General features: G+C 43.6%; 1 protein-coding gene across 1 annotated transcript; it reads right to left on the bottom strand.

The window, feature by feature from the left end:
- Positions 1-489: 489 nt before the first annotated feature.
- Positions 490-4,585, bottom strand: CLN8 (CLN8 transmembrane ER and ERGIC protein). The gene is made up of 2 exons (XM_056856665.1): positions 3,984-4,585; positions 490-813 (listed from the first exon to the last, which is right to left on the bottom strand). Exons 1-2 carry the CDS (start codon positions 4,524-4,526, stop codon positions 490-492), a joined length of 867 nt encoding a protein of 288 aa, XP_056712643.1. The 5' UTR covers positions 4,527-4,585.
- Between the last annotated feature and the right edge of the window lie 14,640 nt (positions 4,586-19,225).

Below are 19,225 nucleotides of genomic sequence, written 5' to 3'. Positions count from 1 at the left end.
TTGTATTAATGCTCAAATTCACGTCACAAATGATGACTATTTTCTAGAAAGCTTGTAAGTGTATGAAAGAATTAAGACTCTAGAAAATATGGACAAACGTTCAATGCATGGGGCACAAACCAGAAACGTCCACCATCACTGGAAAACCTTTAAAGTGGCAATGAGACAGAATGGTTTCCTGGTCGGCCACCTGGCCAAGGTGCTCAACTGGACAGTTCTAGAAATGGCTGGTCAATCTGTTCTCCTGCATTCACTGGAGTTTTCTATATTTACCGAGACATACTCAGATATTTCTGAAGTTCAGGATTTGTCAGTAACACAGATACCTAATTCAGGCAGCAATGCCATTAATTTGATTAAGAATACTGATTAGAAGAAACCAGAAATAAATAAGTTTTAGATCTCTTAAAACCAAAAAATAAAGCTTCGTGGTCCTAGCTGTCTAGCCCACGGTTCACTACTGTGTAGAAAAGACACCCAAATTCAGCATCATAGCTCTTTTGTCTGCAGTGGTTTTCCGTTTAGTTTTTTGGAGGAACCATTTTTCATAGTTCTATTGGTAAAATTCCAGTCAACGGGACAGACAAGCTGCTTGGTCTTCTTGTATGTCCAGTAAGGGTTAAGTACAATTGTCACAGCACTTAACCCTGTGAATACAACTGCAAAATGTAGGCGTCCCAAGTTTTCTTGCACAGCGTTCCAATTGGAAATGCACACCCACCACATGTGGTAAGTAAGGATCATGCGGCAATGAAACATGTGAATCATTACCCACTGGTTTGCCTTCCAAAAGAAAGTGTTAGCCCAGCCAACCTAGAGAACAAAAAAAAAAAAAAAAAAAAAAGTTAGAACCAACAGAATGCACTATTTTCAAGCATACAAATACATTGGGTTATTATAATGACATAGGAAAAACTTGCCAGGTCAGACTCTGGCAGTATGAATCCTTGAGTCCTAAACTTCCTGGGGGTTAAGTCAGGAGGCTTTTGACATGTTTAAGGCTGAAAGGGATACACCCAACCCGAAAGGAATGTGTTTGGGCTAGGACCATGGCCCTTGAGTCAAATAACACAGATAAAGACACTTCTCACAGAAAATTTAAAAAACGGATTGAGTTACTATCAGTTAACACTAGGACACATATCTTAGAGATTGCTTTTGCTTGGTTTCTAAAACCAAGGCACTGGGAGACTAAGGATACTACACCAAAGGCTACTTTCAGCCTGACCATTTAGATTAAAAAAGAGAGCTAGGACAGGAGAAGATGTAGAATTTCTCTCAGTGTTCCAGCAACGTGGCCAAGCTTCTACATTCTTCAATATCTCCAACTCTTAGCAATGACATATAACTTCAAACAATCCCTTGGCCTAAACAAGATCAACTTCTATTCAACATATTCGATTTTCTTCCTGTCATATGCTACAGTCCTTAAAAACATTGAAGTATCCTAGATAAACTGGATTATGTTAGTCTGAGACTTCAATAAAATGCAGGCATGTGTAAAAACAGAGAAAAGCTGGTGGGATCCAATGCAAGGCTTTTAACATTTTCATTATGTTCTCATACTGGTAATATTCTACTATAGCCAACAGCTATTGCATAAAAACTGTACTGTAAGAACACTCAGGAAAAGGAAGATTCACAGAGTGGACACTTCCTTAGATTGGAATGTTACATGCAAGTTCCACTGAAATCATCAGGGATTACTTCTGCATGATGTTCATAAGATACTAGACAGGGATGGAAGGAAGTAACATAATGGTTATTATTCAACCCATGCACTGAAGGCCAAAACATTTAGAATACATCAGCTAACGGAACTGAAAAATGCAGCCTACAGATTTAATCAGCACAGACCACAATCCCACATATACTTTCAGGAAGTAAGTTCACTGAACTCAGAAGGTTTTCCTTTCCAGTAAACAGTCACAGCTTTGAACTGTAAATTAGAAAACATGCAGAGATATTTGACAAGTAAGTATTGTATGTTTCTATTTATTTTTTTAACCCTAAGAGTTGCCTGGAGAAGGTGATGGGATGGATGAGGGCCAATAAACTGAAGCTCAGTCCAGACAAGTGCAAAGTACTGTTCGTCAATGACAAAGTCACTTGAGGACTGCAGTCTGTCTTTTCTGGAGGAAGCTGTACTCCCCCTAAAGGAGCAGGTTCATAGCTTGAGGCTATGAAGGCTCAGCTCTCCTTTGTAGTATGGTGTGCCTTTTGGTCAGTTTTGGCTGATGCACCACTACAACCCTTCCTCGAAAAGTATCATTTGGCCACAGTGATCCATGCTCTGATCACCTTCAGCTTAGAGTACAATAACCTGTTTTATGTGGGGCTGCTTTTGAAAACTATTCAGAACCTTCAGCTGGTCCAAAATGCAGCAGCCCTGTTATTGTCAAGAGCTGGGTTCAGGAACTATATCATCCCTGTACTGAAAGACGGGCTTTCCATCTGTTTTAGGTCACAATTCAAAGTGCTGCTTCTTACCTTTAAGGCCTTGAGTGGCATGGACCCGGAGTACTTTAAGGACTTTAAGGACCCGCGATGTCTAGCCTACCAGTTAAGACCACCTTCTCAAGCCCTGGTCCCTGTGCCCCACCCTCCAGAGGTAATCCAGGTTTTTTCAGTGGTGGTACTTCACCTTTGAATACCCTTCCCCTTGACGTTCATCTGGCATCTACCTCACTTTCTTTTAGATGCCTGGCCAAAATATTTCTTTTTACTTAGGCTTCTAACTGACGGATATTCTCCTTTTTACCTCTTTTATGCTCTGCTTCTGGCCTAAAGGCTTTTTATTAATATCATTTAGGCTGTTCATTCCTTCTTTCATGCTGTTTATATGCCTTTGCTTGTTTTTAATGGCCTTGTTTTAGTTCTAAACGGTCTCAAGCAGGTCTCTGGAAAGGTAGCATACAAACTTTCTATAATTTTCAAGGAGCCCAAGGTAGTGCATATCGTTCCCACCACGTTCCCAGCATGGTGTAGTGGTTAAGAGCAGTGGATTCTAATGTGGAGAACTGGGTTTGATTCCCCACTCCTCCACATGAGCGGTTAACTCTAATCTGGTGAGCTGGGTTTGTTTTCCCACTCCCCCATATGCAACCTGCTGGGTGCTCTTGGGCTAGTCACAGTTCTTTCAGAACTCTCTCAGCCCCACCCACCTCACAAGGTGTCGGTTGTGGGGAGAGGAAGGGAAGGAGATTGTAAACTGGTTTGATTCTCCTTAAAAGGTAGAGAAAGTCAGCATATAAAAACCAACTTTTCTTCTTCTTCCATATTGTCTTACAGCAACTCTGTGAGGTAAGGCAGGCTGAGAGCCAGCATGGTGTAGTGGTTAAGAGCGGTGGTTTGGAGCGGTGGACTCTGATCTAGAGAACCGGGTTTGATTCCCCGCTCCTCCACATGAGCAGCAGAGACTAACCTGGTGAACTAGATTTGTTCCCCCACTCTTACACACGAAGCCCGCTGGGTGACCTTGGGCTAGTCACACTCTCTTAGCCCCACCTACCCCACAGGGTGTCTGTTGTGGGGAGGGGAAGGGAAGGTGATTGTAAGCCGGTTTGAGTCTCCCTTAAGTGGTAGAGAAAGTCGGCATATAAAAACCAACTTCTTCTTCTGAAAAGGAATAACCGCCCCAACATTACTCTGTGAGCTTTGTGGATGAGCAGGGATTGCAGCCTGTGTCCTAATCCTGCATTTTAATGATTACATCATACTGGCCCACAGACTGAACACTTGGTTGAGGAAACATCCTTAGCATTCTAATGATTAGTTCCTGACACATGACCTGTGCTGGATCTGCCCACCATCCATTTAGCCCCTGCTTCTGTTAAGCCAGCAGCGGGATTTCCCTATGTCCCCTTCTTGCTGCAGCCCACAGAACCCCCCAAGTTGTATTTGAATTAAGGATCTGAATTACTCAAAAAAAAATGTTCTTTGCTTAGCTTGGCTGTTCCAAATATGCATCAATAACATCTCACCTTTAAAAGCATCCAGGATATACAGGTGAAAGGCGTGCTCATCTCAAGTAGCATTCCCATCAAGGGTATATAATGTCCAGACTGTGTGTTGGTCACCAGACCAAAAAAGCCACCAAAGGCCAGCAAATGATGAACAACTAAAAATAAATCAAATGTCCTGAAAACAACATTAGACACATGAACAGCTACATTTTCAAGCAAAAAGAACCCAGAGGCTATTAGGCAGTTGAACCAGCTCCAGTCCTGCTGGGAATACACTTTGTCAGCCTGAAAAACTGGATCTAGAAGCAAGGCCCATAAGCCGGCAACGCAGCTCTGAATGCCAAACACACCTCGTGTGGCAGCCAGATTCCAGAAGACTTTCTCTTTTGCCGGCAAAGCACGGTAAGTGATGCATATCCTTGAAGACAGGTAGTGTGAGAGAAGAAACACTCCCAGGTAGATGAAAAAGCCTGCGACCACTAGTTTCAGACGAACTTCCCACAAAACATAATCCCAGGCAAAAATGGATCTGGATGCCACATCACCATCTTCTTGAACCATGTTTTCAGTTTATGCCACAAACCACTTTGTGGGTGCTTGGGACGAACCCACACTTCGGGTCTATTTAAGGATCTTGAACTTCGGCTCTTACCAGTGACGGAATCCACTTTGCCATCTGCAAAGGAAAAAAAAAGATTTAAAAAGATGTACAGATAATTTCATGTAGTGGCAAAATCTGTGGATACCTAAATCCAGAGGCTGGAACCAGATGCTAGAGCCATGAACAGACGACACATCTTTCTGCAATCCTGAGAAAAGCCCCAGGTTTGCCGAAAAATCTGAAATCCTTATTAAAAACCCACTGGGGTTAAACCCCTCCAAAATAACTGAACCATAGTCACCATACTTTTTCAGGCCACCACCCCCTTGGTTCCATAAACTCATCCCCTGTGCCCCCAACCATATAAAAAAGCGTTATTCTGAATAGCTGTTTGCACGACCCACTAAGGAAGACAATAACATTCAAAACAGTAACAATTGCACATTTATTCAAAATCCAATTAAAACTTTTTCATTTAATTTATTCAACAAGATTGTTAAACTTGACCCAGTGATGCCAGCTTTTCAAAGTCTGGTTGCCATTTAGCAAGAATCTTTATTTAGTAATTCCTTCAGTAAATTCTTAATGTGATGGATGGGCTTGATGAAGCGATGCCAGCTTCCCAACGTCTGGCTTAAAGTAACTCTGTGGGAGTCTTACCACATTCAGTAATTGGGAGTCAAGTCCTTTACTTGGAGAAAAGTTGGATGACCACACTAAAACCACGTTCCACCAAACAGGGCCAGGCATGGCAGCAACCACATGGCAACTTGCTACCACATGACCTGTGTGACTAACCCAGGACTGGCTGCAAGCCACTGTTCAACAGCAGCCACCCCACAAAAGCCAGTGTAGTGGTTAGAAGAAGAGTTGATTCTTATGCCCTGCTTTTCTCTACTTTAGGGAGTCTCAAAGTGGCTTACAATCACAACTCCCTCCTCTCCCCACAACAGGCACCTTGTGAGGTAGGTGGGGCTGAGAGCATTCTGAGAGAACAGTGACTGACCCAAGGTCACCCAGCAGGCTTCATGGGGAGGAGTGAGAAATCAAATCCAGCTCTCTAGAGTTAGAGTTTCAGCCTAGGATCTGGGAGCCCCAGCTGAAAACACCACTTTGCCATGGAAGTTCTCTGGATCAACCTGAGCCAATTACACATTCTCAGCCTAACTTACCTTACAGGGTTTTGGGGAGGATAAGGGGAATGATGTAAACTGCTTTGAGTTCTCATTGTGGAGAAAGGTGAGGTAATGCTTAATCATTCCAGTTGCCCTTTTCCAGTTCTACAATGCCCTTGTATGAAATGGTGCAACCAGAATTGTATACTATGTTCCAAATGCCACCTCCTTGTAGATACATACAATGCCACTAAGATACTGTTTAACGTTCAGCCTTTTTAATAATCCCAAATACAGAAGTTGCCTTTTTTACAGAGTTGAGGACACCATGGAGTGATCCACTGCAAACCCAAGATCTCTTTTCCCCTTAATCACCAGCAATTTAACTCTCATCAGTGAATATTCAGTCAATACTTAGGTACACGTCTACAGAAAACAGTTATCAAGGTTGATAGCCCTAGTGCGTAGACAGGACAGTTACAGCAACAATTAAATCAGAAACATTTGAACCAGGCTGTTCTTTTTCTGTAAAGAGTTCTCATTTCACCATCGGACATCACCGTCTTATGTTCCTAGTTAATGAACTGGAAGCCAACAAACAAAAACATCATATCTGAGTTGAAGATTAACAAAGTGAGAAATGAGCTTCAGTAGGCAAAAACATTCTGACCTAGATAGCTCAGGCAAGTCCGATCTGGTCAGATTTTGGAAGCTAAACAGGGACAGCCCTTGTCAGTATTTGAGGGGAGACCACCAAGGAATACCAGGGTCCCAATATGGAGGCAGGCAATGGCAAACCATCTCTGAATGGCTCTTGCCTCGAAAATCCCATGGGATCGCAATAAGTCTGCTATGACTTGATAGCAAAAAAAGGACATATTATCCAGCCCAAGCGTTTGTCTTTTCTGACGCAGTGAATAATTCTCAGTAGGTAGAACTTTTATGGAGGGAGTACAAAAATAAACAGCAGGTTCAAGTACAGAGTGAAATGTAGTGATGCACAATTCAAATCTAATCAAGGAAAAAAATACAGAGTTCACTAGTTTTGCTCACCGGTACCTGGAGTGGAGGGGCATTGGCTCAACACCAGAGCATCTGCTTGCCGCGCAAAAGGTCCCAGGTTCAATCCCTGGCATCACCAAATCAAAGGATCAGGGAGGAGCTGATGGGGAAAACCTCAGCTTGAGACCCTAGAGAGCTGCTCCCAGTCTAAATAGACCACACTGACCTTGATGGATCAACGGTCCGATTCAGTAGAAGGCAGTTTCGTGTGTTTTCCTAAGGCTGTTGACACCGTAAACAAGAAATCCAAGTTCCCTGTTCTAGGGGGTAGGAGGGAGATAGTCAACCATTGTGTCCAGCGGCGTGTACCATCAGTTAACTTAGGCAGTGAGTTTTGAGAAGTGAGGAAGTGAGCGGGCGGCGGAGCAGAAAGTTTAAAAGGGAGAGGCCACCTCAAGAAGCTTGAGAAAACATTACACTAACGTTGGTTCTTGAAGGTTATCCGGGCTGTGTGACCGTGGTCTTGGTATTTTCTTTCTGCCACAGCTGTGGGCGAAACGTCAGGAAAGAAAATAACAAGACCACGGTCACACAGCCCGGACAACCTACAAGAACCAATGAACTCTGACCGTGAAAGCCTTTGCCAATATTACACTAACGTGATCGCAGGCTGCAGGTGAATTTTCCCTGGAAGGGCCTGCTTCTGATCCACCAGCCTTGTCCGTCATCTTAGGGCCAGGCTTCTCTAGACGTAGCCTAATGGTCGTACCAGAGAGGAGGAAACCGTCAACAAAGCTCTGGTGCTCGGAAAGGACTATTAACGGGAATCGTCTCACGCCTTTCTCCAGTTTCCAAGCCTGAATCCGGGACGTCTCCCCAAACCCAGGACCAACTCACAAGCGAGCCGCCGCCTCTCTTGCCACCCCCAGCATCTTGCAAACGCAACAATAGCAACAGCTGAAATTGACCAGGGAATCCCCCTGCAGCGTGACGTCATTTTCCTGCTTAGCGCCGCAAAGTGTTTTGCGTGTGTGTGTGTTTTTTTTGCAGTGTTTTGTGTGCGTGTGTTTTTTGCAAAGTGTTTTGTGTGTGTGTGTGTTTTGCAGTGTTTTGTGTGTGTTTTTTTGCAAAGTGGTGTGTGTGTGTGTGTTTGCAAAGTGTTGTGTGTGTGTGTGTGTGTTTTTGCAAAGTGTTGCGTGTGTGTGTGTTTTTTGCAAAGGCAAGCTTACTTACTGGCTAGGCTGTCCGAAAGAAACAGGCCTCCGCTTCGTTGCTGCTCCTTTCCGCTCCTCGTCATGCGCTCCGAGCTGCTGATGCGCAGCCTTCGCGTCGGCCCAACCGGGACTTCTTCCCCATCCCGGAGCCGACCGCGGGCCAGATGCAAAAGCAGCCCCAGCTGGGCTTCCTCCTCCAAGGATCTACTCGCGTGCACGCGCTTCCTTTCGCCGCGCACTCGCCAGCCGCTCGGAGCAAACCATTTCGCTCCACCGGCGGGAGGGGCGGACGAAGGAGGCTGCAATGGTCACTTTGTGTTTGTGCCGGCAGGGCTTCAAACTTCCTTCCAAACCCCATTTTAGAGTTAAGGAAAAAATGCGTACAGCGTCGCCCAATAAACACGACGCGTGCTTTTTCGGAGGAAAAGGCCCGCCTCCCAAATTGCTTTCCACGGCACTAGGACCCAGCAGAGCCGCGGTGGATTAACTAGGAAACCGCTTTGTAAGCAATGTGTGACCCAGCTCACAAGGTTAGCTGCCCTCCAAAACAAAACCGTTTTGAAACTAGGAGGGACTCGTGCCCGTTTATCCAGGTCCTGCTAATGAAGTGGAACTTACTGCTGAGTAACTATGCATAGGATCCAGGGGCAAACCTAATTTCATTTTTTAAACATATTATTAGGTACTTCTTTGGGAAATGTACAAGATCCTTAAAACCCACGACAACCAATCTATAGGCAGTCTGGCTTCTGAGTAAGCCCTGTTGAATGAAGTGGGATTTACTTCTGGGTAAATAATTTATTTGAAACATGTAAACCACCTGGATCTTGTGGTAAGCTGTATTTTAAAAAAGAAGATGATCCAAGTTCAGATCCCCTCTCTCTGCCATGAAAGCTCACTGGATGATCTTGGGCCATTCACACACTGTCAGCCTTACCTAACTGACAGGGTTGTTGTGAGGCTAAAATGGAGGAGAGGAGAAGGATGTCTGGCAGGGGTGTCAAACTCAATTGTTACAGGGGCCAGATAGGACATAAATGTCACTTGGCCAGGCCATGCCTCACCAGCCCAGATCGGGACTGGAGGGAGTGACTGCCTTGGCCAGCTCACGGCTAGATAAGAGATCTCAAGGGGGAAGATCCTGTCCGCGGACCTTATATGTGACATCCTTGATGTAAGGGGAGAAAGGCAAGGTATAAATTGAGTACATAAAAGTGTGTTAAGTGCCTTCAGGTCTCTTCTGACTTATGGCGACTCTATGAATTAATGACGTCCAAAATGTCCTAGCATTAACAGCCTTGCTCAGGTCTTGCAGACTGAGGGCCGCAGCTTCCTTGAGAGAGTCAATCAACTCATGTTGGGTCTTCCTCTTTTCCTGCTGCCTTTAACTTTTCCTAGCATTATTGTCTTTTCCAGTGACTGTAGGCTTCTCATAATGTGACCAAAGTACTATAGCTTCAGTTTAGTCATTTCAGTTTCTAGGCAGAGTTCAGGCTTGATTTGATCTAGAGCCAACTTATTTGTCTTTTTGGTGGTCCATAATGTCGGTGAAACTCTTCTCCAACACCACATTTCAAAGGAATCAACTTTCTTCCTGTCAGCTTTCTTCATTGTCCAACTTTCACACTCATACATAGTAACGGGGAATACTATGGCATGAATTATCTTGATCTTGGTCACCAGTGACACATCCTTACACTTAAGAATCTTTTCTAGTGCTTTCTTGGCTGCCCAGTCTCAGTCTCCTTCTGATTTCTCGGTTGCAGTCTCCCTTTTGATTGATGACAGAGCCAAGGAATAGAAAATCTTTAAGGATTTCAACTTCTTTATTGTCAACCTTAAAGTTGTGAATTCCCCAGTGATCATTGCTTTGGCATCCTGGATATTTGGCTGTAATCCTGCTTTGGCGCTTTCTGCTTTAACTTCTATCAGTAGTCATTTCAAGTGTTCACTGCTTTCGGCCAGTAAAGTGGTGTTATCTGCATATCTTTAATTGTTAATGTTCTTTCCACCAGTTTTCACTCCATCTTCATCTAAATCTAATTTAGCTTACTTTATATGTTCTGCATACAGATTGACCTGACAGGGAGATAAAATACTTCTCCTTCATTTCATGTTCCTAGCTCAAATCTTCCAATAATATTTGTTTCTGCTTTGTTTCCTACTTTTGCACTCCAGTCACATACAATTATAAGTACATCTTGTTTAGGTGTGTGATCAGTTTCTTCCTGGATAATTGCATAAAAGCTCTCAATTTGTTCCTCCTCAACATCTATACTTGAGGCGAAAACTTGAATGACAGTTATGTTGATAGTTTCCCTGAAGTCTGATTGATATTATTTGGTCAGACTTTGCATTATAGTCCCTGACTGCTTGTGCTTGTGAATCTCAGCTCACTATTAGAGCAACTCTGTTTTTCAGAGGAAAACCCTTTGTAATTTTCTGACTGGAAATGTTCTAATCCAGTCCACTTTAGTTCACTCCTCCCAGGACTGCAATGTTTAAATGTTCCATGTCTCATTTTTACAATTTACACTGATGCATCTTTGTCATGTTCCATGTTCCTATTATATGCGGTGAACAGCTTGGACTTTCCTTCTACGTCCATTCATGTCCACAACTGAATGTTCTTCATCTTTAGCCCAGTTGTGTTGTTAAGAATAGCACTAGTCGTAGTTTTTCTCCACTCTTCCCCAGTAGCTGATTGAGTACCATCTGGCCTGGGGGGTACCATCTTCCAGCACACACACACATATATGGATTATCTCATCACAGGGTTTTTGAAGTAAGAGATGATCAGAAATGGGGTTGTGCATATCAATAAACCCGAACCAAAAATAAACCCCAAATTAGCTGTTTAGGCAAAATTCAGGTTTCGGGTAGACTGAGTAGCAAAATTTGGGAATAAAGCTGAAGCCAGATAGCCGATTGCCGAATCCGCTGAATAGGTATTCGGCTTTTTTCACATTTGGCTTTCCCCAAGCTTTTTCCTATGGGAATTTTTTTAATGAGCTCTGGGGGAGGCATGTTTGGAGGTAGAGTCCCCAAATTTTCAAGGTAGCTTTAAGGGACTCTCCTTGCATGAACTCAATGTTTGGTGAAGATTGGGTCAGAGGGTCCAATTTTATGGAGTCCCAAAGGGTTTGCCTCCTCCTCCATAGAAAAGCATTATAAAGTTTACAATGCTTCTCTATGGAGGAGGGGGGCAATGCTTCTCTATGGAGGAGGGGGCAACTCCTTCGAGACCCCATAAAATTGGACTCCCTGTCCCAAACTTTACCAAACTTTGGGGTTCATGCAAAGAGAGTCTCATGAAGTTACGCTGTGAATTTGGTGACTTTAACTTTAAAAATCACCACCACCACCCTGGGATAATTTTAAAAATACTTACTTTCATAGTCTGTAATGGCTGCTTCCCCTCACTAAAGAATTGTGGGAAAACGCCCTTTCCCACAAATGCTTGCAATGGGCTATTGTGCAAGTCAGCCCTGGTTAGTATTTGGATGGGAGACCACCAAGGAAGTCCAGGGTTGCTGTGCAGAGGAAGGTGCTGGTAAACCTCCTCTGTTAGTCTCTTGCCATGAAAACCCCCAAAGGGGTCGCCATAAGTCGGCTGCGACTTGATGGCACTTTACACACACACACAGTGCTACCCCTAGGACTTCTCACTGCTGCAGGAAATGGATGGGTAGCATGTGTTGGATGTATATTAACAATAGCTGAAAAAGAGGCCATCAAAACGAATTAGTGAAATTAGTACCCTACATTTGTACCATAATTATTAAAATCGCAGTCAAAGTGAAAAGTGTTAACCTGTGCCTCAGACATCACCAGAGCTAATAGCATACTTGTGTATCTTGTTTTCTTGTGTGGCCTGTAATGTGCATGTGACACAATCGCCTATGATTACAAAAATGGGTTGTGATGCAACTCTTGGTTGCAATGAATTAATTATAGATTTGCCAGTTTTCCTTTGGACGTCTTAGGGCAATGGTAACAAAGCATTCTGTGAGCCTTAGGGCAGCAGCAGAGTTTTAAAATTAGTGTTCTGATCTTAGTGTACTGCCAGGCTTATAAATTAGCTAGCTAGCTTGGTGGCTGACACCTCCAGTTGTGAAATACCTGGAGATTTTGGGAGTGGAGCCTGAGTAGGCCAGGGTTTGGGGAGGGCAGGGACTTCAATGGGGTATAATGCCATAGAGTCCTCCTTCCATAGCAGCCATCTTCTCCAGGTGAACTGATCTCTGTCACCTGGCGATCAGTTGTAATAGCGGGATGTCTCCAGTTACCACCTGGAGGTTGGCAGCCCTACTGACACCTCTCATTATATACAGGCTCCTACACTTTTCGCAGCAATATGAAATATATGTCCTGACCTGGATAGACCAGGAGAGCTCAATCTTGTCAGAACTTGGAAGCTAAGCAGGGTCGTCCCTGGTTAGTACTTGGATGGGAGACCACCAAGGAATACCAGCATTGCTATGCAGAGGCAGGCAATGGCAAACCACTTAATAAAGCCTCTTGCCTTGAAAGCCCTACCATAAGTCGGTTGCAAATTGACAACTAAACAACAGCAACAAATGAAAGGTACAGCAGGTTGAGATTTTCCTACTGTGGAGGTGAAACCCTAAAAACCTCTGCCTGGGTTTTTGGCTCTTATACAGATACTGAATCAAGTTCACATGACCAGAGGTCTCCTATACTGACTTCATCAGGCAAATACACCATTTACAGCTACTCAGTTTTCACTCATTTTCACTTCCTTTATTTGAAAACCCCACGAAGTTGCCGTAAGTCAGCTGTAACTTTATGGCAAAATAAATAAAGAAATAAAATATTTAGCCAGACTCCAAACCAGTGTATGAAATAAAAATATAAAATATCTTAGAATTAAACCACTAACCCATTATAATGCTAACAACAGCGCATGTTTGTATATTGCATGTGAAATGATGGTTGTGATTGGGAACCACTACCCTAATGACCCTCTAGAATCCAAGGTCCTGCTGAAATGTGTTAGCTGTACGCAAACTTTTAACAACTGTTTTTCTTCTCTTTTGGCTTTCTTCCTTTGCAAAGGGTCTGAGAAGAAGTAATAGGTATGTCTCACCTCTGCATGTGAGCCTATACAGCTCTGAAGATCTGACTAACAATATATGTGGAACCCTTCATCTAAGAAGAAAGGGAGAGAGCAAGTGATCCGTTGCATAGGTTCTGTAATGAAAAATAGATAGGCTTAAGTTAATATTCTTTCTTTTTCCTTCTCCCTAGCTAAGCCAAGTAGAAAACTAGATCTGGAAAACTGGAGAAACAGCAGTTAAGATCATGATACTTCTGTAATTATAATAAGATGTTTGGAGACATAAAAATATGCACTGGGCTTAAAGAGAGATATTGTAATGCGATTCCAGGTTCATTGTTTATCTGCCATATGTTTTAACCACCCAAGGAATTTAGGGCATGCCATCTTATTGGGCCCTGCTAGTTAGGCCCTGGTGACTTCCTTGGACTTCTCACATCCAAGGGTTGACCCTGCTTAGCTTCCAAGATCTAATGAGAGTGGGCTAGCCTGAGTCATCCAGGTTAGGGTGGGTTTTTATTTACTGTCCTTGAAACTGCAGTCCCAGGTGAGATTCTTTTCTGCCTGATTCATAATATTATTTTCCATTTTGCTTGTGAATTGCCCAATTGGATAGTTGAAGAATATTGACAGAATGAAATTAATCCCATTCATACTGCCATAGTATTTGTGAGAGAACACCGCTGTACAGTATCTGTGGCCTTCAAAAGTGTAAATGAGATACAGGATTGTTTGATGGAACAGATAAAGAAATGTTGATCTGCTCTAAGTAGAACTCACAAGATATAATTTGCACATCCTTAAATGCAAGTCCAAATGACCTCCTCTACCCATCATCATTTATTTCATCATCATCATTTATTTATTTCGGTCAAAGACCAGCTTACACAAAAAGAAATATCATAAATAATTTAAAAATGTCTAATATTTGATCAGGTAAAATGAAAATTTAGTTACAACAACTCTTGATAAAATGGTCAGTTTAACATAAAAGACATTATGACAGCTTCTTCTGCCTTATTACACATCCCTGGCACAGAATCTCACAACCTGATAGGTAATATCTTTGACACGGTCATCTAATAGTAAAGTAGTGTGGCTATCTCTATCTCTCTCTGGGAAGCTAGACAAAATTGGATTGATGAACATTTTATGAATTTCTTGATAAAATGAGCAGTGTAAAAGAACATGTTCAACTGTTTCCACCATTCCAGATTGACAAGCAGAAGAGTTGGTTTTTATATGCCGACTTTCTCTACCACAAGGCAGAATCAAACTGGCTTACAATCACCTTCCCTTCCCCTCCCCACAACAGACACCCTGTGAGGTGGGTGAGGCTGAGAGAGAATGACTTGCCCAAGGTCACCCAGCTGGCCTCCTCCACTCATGTGGAGGAGTGGGGAATCAAACCCGGTTCTCCAGATCAGACTCCACCACTCCAATCCACCGCTCTTAACCACTACACCACGCTGGCTCTCCAGGAGCCAGGAAAGAGGTGGAGTTCATAAGGGAGACGGGCATATCTCCCTTCAAGAAGAGCAGATAGGAGGGCATTAAAGTGGGCCAAAGTAAAGGCTCTCCGATATTTGGGGTAATCTAAGGCATAGAGATAATTTGTGGGAGCCAGAAAAATTAATATGGTTCTCCACTGCTGGAACCGACTGAGCCCTTGATCTGTCAGCTTGAAGAGCAGTGTCCCATAGCCTCTGTTTAGCTAAAGTTTTTGCTCCTTGATAGCCAAGATTTATTAGGGTTGTGCTTGATAGACCTAAACGTTGCAATTTATCCTCAATTGATTTAATCCATTTTGAGGAAAATTTATCTGCAAAGATTAGGGGAGTTAGACCAGATGGGAGCAGCAAGACTAACTGTGTCCTTGAGAGCAAGATAACTCCAACTCCTACTCCCCTGAGAAGAACAAGATAAATGGGGAAGAAAAAATGCCCGAGAAGGCTTTCTGACCTCCTCTACCCATAGCAATGTGCTTGATATCGGGCAGCCCATTCCTTTTTAAAAAAATAATAATTATTATTTTCAATTATATCATCATATATGACAATATACAGTACCATAAGATTGATAGCAGTAATAATAATATAAATATATTAATACAATTCAACAATAATATGACTTCCCCCTCATCCTCTTCCATCTTAAAATAAATTGTGTAGTCTTTTGCTAACGGAACTAATCCCAGTAGTATTTTAATAAACGTATTCTTATCCTATCTAAAGGTATTAAATTAGTACTGATCAAAAAATTAAAAGATAAAAATAAGGGATTAAATTGAACAGTATTCTTTAAATGGTCCCCTTAAGGATTATTTTTTTCCTGAGGGGGAGGGCTCCGCCGGTGACTGGAGGCAGCGTAGCCATGCTGCCTCCAAAGGAGGTTTCCCCACACACACTGAAGCTGAAACCTTGCCCTTACTTGAAAGCCTCGTGGAACCGCTCCATAGGGTTCCATGGGGCCACGCCACCTCAAAAGGTGGCTTAAGTGCAAGAAAGGGCAAAGGGGGCGTTCCAGGCTGAAAGGGCTTAGGAAGCTGCCTAAACACGGCTCTTCCCCTGGACCGGACCGGGAACGCCCCTGGAATGCCCCAGGGAGGACGGTGCACGGAGGTGCACTGTCCAGGCGCCAGCTCAAGGTTGTGCCAGCATCCCTGAACAGCGCTGCCACAGCAGTGCCAGGAGGATGGTGTGCGCAACCCCCTACTGGCGTCTGTGCCACTCCGGATGGCATAAGTGGCACAGACACTGGTGCAGGGAGTCCTGGACACCGGCGCAGCCCCTTCCTGGCCTCCTGAGGACTTTCGTCCTTTTGGCTCAGGAATGGGCTGTGAGCTTCAAAGATGGTTCTTTCTTGCAGCAACCTATTATACTTGAAGTAATGTAACTGGTACTCCTGGAAGGTGCTTTTCAGCCAATTATCCCAAATTCTAAAACTTCTTCTCCCTGGAGGTGAGACAAACTCATTCCTTATAGGCCTTCACAACTAAGCTGAAGACATCATTGTACTAGAAGGCCTTGGAGATGAATTGCCTTTTGTTTTAATTTATAAACATTTTAAAGGATTGTTGCTTTTCATTGTAATTTATTATTCTAACATCACAGTCCTAAATCGAGTTATATCTTTCTAAGGCCCTGAGCCTGGCTCGCTGGGGATGAGGGCGGGTTATAAATTTGAATAAATAAAATAAAGGCTTGACCTTTCTAAGGTCAAGGGCATGAGTCTGCTTACGATTGCCTGGTTAAACTTTGATTTTATTGAGGATCTTTTTGACTTTTTACTGAAAGGCTGAGTCCGGTATTCACAACAAAAAGCATTTCCTACTATATTCCAGACTAATACACATAACCATTTCCTATTAGGAAAAAAAATCAATACATCCCTTCCATTTCCTAAGCTCATCTAGTTATAAAAGAACAAGGGTGTGCCGATGTCACTAAGCGTTTACTCATGAAATGAAATTAGAGTTTTCACAATCTGGACACTGCTAATTTCTTCTGTCATGCACATGTTCTTGGGCTGGGTGCACTTGCTGAGTCAACCATCAACACATTAACATTTGTAGAAAAGGCAATCTATGTCTAAAGAGGAAATATGGTATGCAAAGCCCTGTATGGCCTTGGACCCTCATATCTGCAGGACTGCTTCTCCTCCTAGGTTCTGCTCTGCTCATCTGTTCTGGGCCTTCTACATGTGCCACCCTGCAAACGGGCAAGATCAACAACTGCGCATCCATATGCTTTCTATGTTGTAGCCCCCACTTTGTGGAATGGCCTGTCTGACGTAGGGTTGCCAACCTCCAGATGGGGTCTGGATAGGGTTGCCAACCTCCAGGTACTAGCTGGAGATCTCCTGCTATTACAACTGATCTCCAGCCAATAGCAGCGTTGGCAATTGGACTGTATGGCATTGAAGTCCCTCCCCTCCCCAAACCCCGCCCTCCTCAGGCTCCACCCCAAAAACCTCCCGCTGGTAGCAAAGAGGGAACTGGCAACCCTAGGTCTGGAACTCCCAGAATTATAACTGATCTCCTAATTACAGAGAGCAGTTCCCCAGGACAAAATGGCTGCTCTGGAGCGTAGACTCTATAGCATTATACCCCACTGAGGTCCAGCTGCTCCCCAAACTCCACGTTCCCCAGGCTCCCCCCCCCCGCCAAATCTCCAGGAATTTCCCAACCTGAAGCTGGCAACCCTAACCTGAAGAGGTCAGAAGAACTCCCACATTCCTGTCATTCGGAAAGCTATGTAAAACGGAGTTGTTCAGCAGAATTTTTATATAATGGTTAAAAAAGGTAAAGGTCCCCTGTGCAAGCACCGAGTCACTCCTGATCCATGGGGTGACATCACATCCCGATGTTTACTAGGCAGACTTTATTTTACGGGGTGGTTTGCCAGTGCCTTCCCCACTCATCTTCCCTTTACCCCCAGCAAGCTGGGTACTCATTTTACCAACCTCGGAAGGATGGAAGGCTGAGTCAACCTTGAGCCGGCTCCCTGAAACCAACTTTCATTGTGATCGAACTCAGGTCATGAGCAGAGTTTAGACTGCAGTACTGCAGCTTACCACTCTGCGCCACGGGGCTCTTGTGATATAATGGTTACAGGGCTATAATATAACAGAATGGTTCACGAAGGTACTTTATGAAGGAAAGGGACTGTGAATTATACCACTGTACAGAAAAATGCCCTGACCTGGATAACCCAGGGTAGCCAGATGTCTGATCTGGGAAGTTAAGCAGGGTCTACCCTGGTCAGTATTTGAATGGGTGATCACCAAGAAAGTCAGGGTCACTGCAGAAACAGGCAATGGCAAACTACCTCTGAACATCTCTGGGCCTTGAAAACCCTACAAGGTCACCATAAGTTGGCTGCAACTTGATGGCAAAAAAGAGGACATTATCAGTTTGCTGCACATATTACCTCTTGTCATTTAATTGTTTTCTACTGAGGTAATACCATTTTTCATCATAATATCCACACTCTGTACACCTAATCTGCCACGTTCATTTAAATTAACGACAGGACAATTTGGAGGTCGTTAATTGTGAGGACTGCCGTAAGGCTGAAGTGACTTGACAGGACATAACATGCAAACAATCCTAGTCTCTGTACATTGCTTATTAGATGTTAGTTTAGTTAATTTATAGGCTGCCCTTTCCTGGCCGAAGCCACACTCATATTGTTGACTATAGAGTAGGGTGGGCTATAGAGTAAATAAAAATTAATTATATGCCAGTCTTATAAATGGGTTAGGATTTGGTTCAGTCTGCTCCAGTATAACATATGCAGAGGAAGGCCTTCCATTTGTATTCCTGCCCTCCCCAGTTTCTATGATTTTCAAATTCTGATGGTGCCATATGTAAATAGGTGCTGTCTGTGGATTTATAGCCTACATTAATGTGTATATCTTTAGTTATTAATTTTTTTGAACTTTTCAGTGGATGCTTCCTGCCCTGCAAAACTGTTTACTTAGTAACTTTTTACTTAGTAACTCTGACGGTGAGGGCTGTTCGATGGTGGCATGTGCTGCCTTGGAGGGTGGTGGAGTCCCCGTCTTTGGAGGTCTTTAAGCAGAGGCTAGATGGCCATCTGTCGGGAGTGCTTTGATTGTGGGATCCTGCATGGCGGGGGGAGGGTTGGGGTCACAGGATGTGGGGGGAGGTAGTTGTTAGTTTCCTGCATTGTGCAGGGGGTTGGACTAGATGACCCTGGTGGTCCCTTCCATCTCTATGATTCTATGTTACTTAGTGAGAAATCATGAAAGCCTTACTTTAATGTGTAAATTCTGATCCAGGCAATCTTCCAGGACTACTCATTTGTCGAAAGGTTACTCACATCATTTTTCTGTCATACTTGTCAGGCAGCTACAGTGCTTCCACCTATCCTTATTTTAGGCTCCCGTTCCAACATGATGTGTTGTAGCATGATGATAACATTTGCTTATTGCCTCACCAGAGTTTGTCCTTGAGCACTGAGAAGAGGCGGATCTAAATCAGAAATGGCATAGTCTGTTGGGAATTCTTCCTGTGAGAATCCCAACGAAATAAGTGCTCATTATGCAACCACACGCTTCCCACTGAAATTCAGTTTTGCCTGGTGTAGCAACGACTGAGATATTTCGGGAGACACTCCTTTGAAAATGTGTAATCATAGTAAGGTTGTCATTCTTCAGGTGGTAGCTGGAGATCTCCCAGAATTACAGTTGGTCTCCAAGTTACAGAGATCAATTCCTATGGA

The sequence above is a fragment of the Euleptes europaea genome, chromosome 10 (assembly GCF_029931775.1).
Source record: "Euleptes europaea isolate rEulEur1 chromosome 10, rEulEur1.hap1, whole genome shotgun sequence".
NCBI classification, from domain to species: domain Eukaryota; kingdom Metazoa; phylum Chordata; class Lepidosauria; order Squamata; family Sphaerodactylidae; genus Euleptes; species Euleptes europaea.
The sequence above is the reverse complement of the archived record's forward strand: the minus strand, read 5'-3'. Positions and strand labels throughout refer to the sequence as shown.

What these genes read in the sequence shown, in the direction of transcription:
- CLN8 (XM_056856665.1), bottom strand. Translation starts at nt 4,526, where the DNA reads ATGGTTCAAGAAGATGGTGATGTGGCATCCAGATCCATTTTTGCCTGG. An exon ending in TATCCTGGATGCTTTTAAAG is followed by an intron (nt 814 to 3,983) that starts GTGAGATGTTAT and finishes TTTGTTCTCTAG; the next exon opens with GTTGGCTGGGCTAACACTTT.